The sequence below is a fragment of the Octopus bimaculoides genome, chromosome 13 (assembly GCF_001194135.2).
Source record: "Octopus bimaculoides isolate UCB-OBI-ISO-001 chromosome 13, ASM119413v2, whole genome shotgun sequence".
NCBI lineage: Eukaryota > Metazoa > Mollusca > Cephalopoda > Octopoda > Octopodidae > Octopus > Octopus bimaculoides.
In genome coordinates, this window is record NC_068993.1 from 33076144 (window position 1) to 33083256 (window position 7113).

At 39.4% G+C, this 7113-nt stretch overlaps 1 protein-coding gene across 3 annotated transcripts in view; it reads left to right on the top strand.

The window, feature by feature from the left end:
* The window catches only part of LOC106872061 (uridine-cytidine kinase-like 1), a 59504-nt gene that overhangs the window by 21855 nt on the left and 30536 nt on the right, over positions 1-7113 (top strand). For all 3 annotated transcript variants that reach the window (XM_014918907.2, XM_014918909.2, XM_014918908.2), the window contains exons 5-7: positions 3643-3813; positions 4477-4548; positions 4979-5168. In XM_014918907.2, coding sequence (XP_014774393.1) covers positions 3643-3813; positions 4477-4548; positions 4979-5168 — 433 coding nt within the window. The remainder of the gene's footprint in view (positions 1-3642; positions 3814-4476; positions 4549-4978; positions 5169-7113) is intronic.

A 7113-nucleotide genomic window follows, 5' to 3' on the forward strand; every position in this document is an offset into this window, starting at 1 on the left:
AACTTGATACCTCTGTAATTATTTGTGTCTAAAGCGTCACCTTTACCTTTGTAACAGTTGATTATGGTGCTGCTACACCAGTCATTGGGTATGACTCCTTCGTGTACCACCTGGTTAACAATACGGGTAACTAGGCTATAGCTGACACTGCCAGATATTTTGAGCATCTCTGCAGTGATTCCTGATGGGCCAGGGGCTTTCCCTGTCTTCATACTCATAATTGCTTTATCTACCATGGAACTGTTAACTCGGATAGCTGGTCCCTCTGTTGGGTCGACATTTGGCAGACTCTCTTTCTCCCATTCATTCTCTTTGTTGAGCAATCTTTCATAGTGACGTCTCCAAACCTCTTTCTTAGCGGCCTCATTTAGAGCAAGCGTACCATCATCCATGCGAACACATTTCTCTCCCACGACATCACAATTCTCTCTCACACACTGTCTTGCAACACGAAATACTTCAAGTCCTCACGACGCAGAACGTTGGCAAACTTCTTCTTGTCTGCTTCCCCTCTGGCTAGATAAACCTGTCTCTTAGCTTCCCTTCTAGCAGTCTGATACACTTCCCTGCTACCTCCATTCTTCCAGTCCTTCCAAGCCTGTTTCTTTTGTCTCATAGCCCTGTCAACCACACTGTTCCACCACCAAGTTACTTTGGGGCGAGAGGGGACTTTACACCAGCCACAGATCTTGTCGGTGGCACTCAGCAGGTTGTCCCGAAGGAACCTCCAGTTGTCTTCTATGTTGTATATATATATATATATATACATATATATATAAGTACCTTGAGAGAAGAGTTGGACCTAAGAAGCATCAGTTGTGGTGTGCAAGAGAGACGATTGCACTGGTATGGTCACGTGGCGAGAATGGATGAGGATAACTGTGTGAAAAGGAACCACACCCTAGCAGTTGAGGGAACCTGTAGAAGAGGTAGACCTGGGAAGACCTGGGATGAAGTGGTGAAGCACAACCTTCAAACATTACGCTTCACCGAGGCAATGACTAGTGACCGAGACATTTGGAAATATGCTGTGCATGAGAAGACTCAGCAAGACAAGTGAGACCATAACCCGTGGCCTTTACCAGGGGTGTAGCCAGCCACTTATGCGTACCTTTCCTTCTTGGACACAAAACTCTGCTTGCAAAGACCTGTTGAGGCAAGTGAAATCGAAATCGAACCAAATTCAACGACTGGCACTTATGCCAACCTTCCTTCATTGGACACTAAACTCTGCTTGCGAAGACCTGTTGGGGCAAGTGAAATCAAAATTGAACTAAATTCGATGACTAGTACCCGTGCCAGTGGAGCGCTAACAGCACCATCTGAGCGGGATCACTACCAGAGCAGCTGACTGGCTTCCGTGCCGGTGGCACGTAAAAAGCATCATTTGAGCATGATCGTTACCATCGTCGCCTTACTGGCACTTGTGCCGGTGGCATGTGAACAAAACATTCGAGTGAGGTCATTACCAGTGCTGCTAGACTGACTCGTGTGGAGGTGGCACGTAAAAAACACCATTTGAATGTGGCTGTTGCCAGTACCGCCAGACTGGTCCTCATGCCAGTGGCATGTAAAAGCACCCACTACACTTTTGGAGAGGTTGGCGTTAGGAAGGGCATCCAGCTGTAGAAACTCTGCCAGATCAGATTGGAGCCTGGTGCAGGCATCTGGTTTGCCAGTCCTCAGTCAAATCGTCCAACCCATGCTAGCATGGAAAGCGGACGTTAAACGACGACGATGATGAAGAAGAAGCAAAAGTAATTAATAAATCTAGGCACATATCTAGAAAGCACTCAGTGTTGAATGAACTTGGTTAATTACACCAAACTGATATCAATAAATTCAAGTAGGCACCATCAAGATTTCATAACTCTACCACAGAGATGTTTAAACAGAATGGGTAACCTTTTAAAATTATTATCCTGCTTTAATGAGAGAAGAAAAAGTAACAGCCATGACTCTTTACCTGACTTGTTAGACTGGGGAGAAGAAATTCTTCTCAGACTGAAGACCTGGCCTAAATGCTTTTGTAACAGACAGAATGGACTCTACTAAAAGCACCCTGGGTGGTGTTAAACAGAATAGTAAATTAAATCTATCATTCGTGACCGTTGCCAGTACCGCCTGACTGGCCTTCGTAGGGTTTTCGAGCGAGATCGTTGCCAGTGCCCCTGGACTGGCTCTTGTGCGGGTGACACATAAAAGACACCATTTCGAGCGTGGCCGTTGCCAGTACCGCCTGACTGGCCTTCGTGCAGGTGACACGTAAAAGCACCCACTACACTCTCTGAGTGGTTGGCGTTAGGAAGGGCATCCAGCTGTAGAAACTCTGCCAAATTAGATTGGAGCCTGGTGTTGCCATCCGGTTTCACCAGTCCTCAGTCAAATCGTCCAACCCATGCTAGCATGGAAAGCAGATGTTAAACGATGATGATGAGTTTCACAGAACTCAAGATTGTTTTTCTATCAACTTTGGTAACTATTCTGTGATATTACTTCAAAGGTTTAGTTTGGTGATAAAGGAAACTTTGAATTATTCTGCTCTGGTCCATTTCTGATGAACTAGTTTCTATTCTTGTTGTTATTTTGACTTAGTGATATGGTAATAGGGTTTCTTCCTGGATATGTATGGTTCCATTTGCTTCAGTTTCAATGCTAAATTGTTTCCATGTTTATTTTACAATTCTAGACATTTTTTGGAAGATATGGAATATTCATTAAACTTTAATATCATAGCTATCTTTCATCTTGTTTCACTCATTTTGACTGTGGCCATGCTAGGGCACCACCTTGACAGGATTTTTTAGTTGAACAAATCAACTCCTCAACTTATTGTTTTTTTAAACCTAGTACTTATTCTATCAGTCTCTTTTGCCAAACCACTAAGTTACAGGGATGTAAACACACCAACACCAGTTGTCAAGCTGTGTGTGTGAAACAAACACAGATGCAAAGACACACATACATAGATATACATGCATATATCATTGTCATCATTTAGCATCTGTTTTGCATGCTGGCATGGGTGAGATAGTTTGACTGGAACTGGTAAGTCAGAGAGCTGCATGAAAATCCAGTTTGTTTTGTCTTGGTTTCTATGGCTGGGTGCCCTTCCTGATGCCAACCACTCCACAGAGTGTACTGGGTGCCGTTTTTGTGTTACTGGCATGGGTGCCTTTTACACGTTACCAGCATTGGCCACAATTATAATTTCATTTAACTTGTCTTCTGAAGCACAACAAATTGCCAAAAGTCTCAATCACTGGTTGTTGCTTCTGTGAGACTCAGTATCCAAAAATCATATTTCAACACCTCTTCCCACATCCACCTGGGTCTACCTCTTCCACAGGTTCTTTTCATGGTTAGAGATTGGCACTTCTTTACACAGCTGTCCTTGTCCATATGCATCACATGGCCATACTAGCACAGCCTTCTCTCTTGCACACTACATCTGATGCCTGCTATACTCAATTTTATATGATAGTGTCAGTGTCTTGAGATATATACACACATATGTATATATATATGTATTGATTTTATTGACATTGTCAAGATTTGATTAAAATGGGGAATGGTCATCTTCAAAGATTTTAAAGGGTTAATTGATTTATTTACATTTTTAAATGTTTATTTCCATTAAAGGTTTTAAATGAAGAAGAAATTGCCCTGGCTGCCAACAATGAATACAATTTTGACCATCCTGATGCCTTTGACTTCGATTTACTTTTCCAAACATTGAAGAGGTTAAAGAAAGGCAAAATAGTTGAGGTTCCAGTTTACAACTTCACCACTCATGCCAGAGAAAAACAAACAGTGAGTTGAGAAATAGTTTTCTGTTATACATCATCATTACCAATGATTCATACATTGCTTCCACATCTGGGACTGTGTTGTGACTACACATACAGACGTCCTAGACCAATATTGTGCAAAAAAAAAAAAGATCTGACCAATTGGTCTGAAGTCTTAAACCATTACATTGCAAACTCTGAGCCATAGGAAGGTTGTGTCTCCTCAGTTCACTTTTTCTACTACTACTACTACTACTACAATGGCCTCTATTTCTTAGAACTGAATAGTCTCGTACTGGCTCCACTCAACCCCTAAATCTTGTGCCATCTCCACTCAAATACTCCTTACTCACTTCTCTCTTTTATCTTTCATGTTATGTCTCCCTCACTAACCCCTACACTATTCTATATACCCAGTCCTTATTCTCTACAGCATCAGTCCTCTGGAATTCCCTCTCTATCCAACTGCTGTGGCTCTTCATGAGGACCTACTATGTCACCCCTAGCAGTCTCGAACCTGCTTAAGCCATGGACACAATCATTACCTTTAAAACAAACCATTAAAAATATCCCATCATCTTGTATTTGAAAAATGAAATCCCTTTTTATTAAGTTACATATATGAAGTTTAGATATGATCTTAGAATAATGATGATTATTTTTTTGTATTTTTCTATTTTTGTAGAAAACTCTGTATGGTGCCAATGTAGTGGTGTTTGAAGGGATCCTGGCATTTGTAAATAAGAAAATTCGGGATGTAAGTTTTTTAATTAATTTTTTTCTCCAATAGCATACATTATTACTGTGTAATTGTGACATTGTATAAATTTTGTTCTAGATGTGTAAGTTGAAATTTTTTTCATAGAATTTCTTCCGTAATGTTTGTTTAAAAGTTTTTTAATATTATTTAAAAAATTTTCCAGATTTTTTTTTGTATTCTGTCTTGCTTTAACTATTTTATGTCTAAATTTCTGAAATGACTTCCATCAGCCAATTTCTTTACTTAATGTATGATGTAAGCACTTGTTCCTTAACTCAATACTGATGCTTTACTACAAATTCTTCTACTTCACTTCTAGAACTTCTTTTTACAGACTTTGGACTCCCTTCCCATTCCTGAAAGTTATTAATTTGTGTCTCTGTGGGATAAGCTTAATATGGCTGATCTTTTTATTGAATTTTTACAGTTACTGGACATGAAAATATTTGTAGATACTGATTCTGATGAATGTCTTGCCAGACGCCTAAGAAGGGATATTGCTGAACGAGGACGAGATCTTCATGGCATTCTGAAGATGTACAACAAATTTGTGAAACCTTCCTTTGATTATTACATCGCTCCAACCATGAGTTATGCTGACATTATTGTTCCACATGGTAAACTATTTAATAGTGTCTTCTGTTACATCAACAAGACAACCTTTGGATGGCCATTGTTGGAATGCTTTTGATCATAAGCCTTCTTCATTGGGCCAACCTAGAGTTAAACAATAACTACCATTATAGAACTGTTTATTTGTTGATATATCTTGAATGTTTTAGGTAAAGGCAACTGTTTCAATAGATGTTTACAATCTCATTTATTTCTATGTAACTGTAGGAGTGGGTTTTGCAAAGGAGGTTCAATTCCCAGATGAGCCATTGCATTTCACTTTCATTAATTCTTAGGACTTCCAATTTCCAACCAGAGTCAATGGCCATTTTTACCTCAGATCTAGGGCCTCCATTAGTCAGAGTTGGCCATGCATCTTTATGCACAAGGTTCATTTTTTTCACTTTTTAAAGAGTATTGGTTTCCTTTGTATGCAGGTCTCTCTTTTTTGTGCCACCAATAATGTCAAGGCTGGTACAGTTTGGTACCAGTGTCATCAGAGGTGTAACTGGCAGAACACAGAACAAGTTTATCGTCTCATCCAACACTGTAACAGTTCTGTTAAGCCACTGCCTTGGAATGGTATTTTTTCTTTTATTGACCTAAAAAGGATGGAAAGCAAATTTGGCTTTGGTGGAATTTGAACTCACTGCACTGAGCATTGGAACAAATACCACAAGGCATTCTACTCAGTGCTCTAATAACTCTGCCTGTCTACATTTTCAGATAACATAATGCCTGCTAGTGTTTAACCCTTTTGATACTAATCCGGCTGAAACTGCCTCTTGGACTGTAATACAAATGTCTTGTTTTCAAAAGTTCTGAATTAGAATCTTCCACCAAACCTTGGTTACAATTTATGTTCCTAACACCAGCTTAAAGATAACTAAGTTCATCATCATCATCATCATCATCATCGTCGTTTAACGTCCGCTTTCCATGCTAGCATGGGTTGGACGATTTGACTGAGGACTGGTGAAACCAGATGGCTACACCAGGCTCCAATCTGATTTGGTAGAGTTTCTACAGCTGAATGCCCTTCCTAACGCCAACCACTCAGAGAGTGTAGTGGGTGCTTTTACGTGCCACCGGTACAAAGGCCAGTCAGGCGGTACTAGCAACGGCCACGCTCAAAATGGTAAACACAGAGCATCTCAACAAAAGTATGATAACAAAAGGGTTAAGTTTGACATTCTTATAGATATGGTGCCCTTAGGCTTCCATAGAGGTTCATCATTCAATAATTTACTGAAGATTTTACTGGGTCACCTCAGCACACTGTATATGAGGCACAGTGCATTATATAAATGTTAGTACTCAACTGGGGTTAATAATCTTAATCTTTAGTTACAGTTTCTCATTCAAACTACATAATAGGCAGAATTGTCGAATTAAGACAGTAGGGTGTTTTGAGGAAGATTTGGCTGCTATTTCTACCAGGTGTAGCTACCGTGTAGAGGTCTGAACTTAATTTTCATTCACATCTTTGCATTTCAAAAATTTAACATAATCTTTTCCATAAATCAACTATCATAAAAATTTTATACGATGACTTCACATTTTCTATGTGTGTGTACCTTAGAAGACGTCAATCACGACACACACCTTCACTCACTCACTCTCTCTCTCTTTCTCTCTCACATACACACATGCAAGCACGCACACACACGCACATGTCCATTTCATATATCTTCTTTCAATTTCTGCTCTCTGCAAATAAAATTTTTTATGGATACAACTGCTTACAAAAATTGGGATTAATGTAAAATTTCTTTCTATGGTCACAATTAAATCAATGTTCTAATGATTAGACAGAGGTCCAATAAAAATAGCTCTCAGAAACAGACTACATACAAATACGTCAATCATATATATATGTATATATTTATATATGTGTATATATATATATGTATATATGTATGTATGTGTGTGTATATATATATATATATA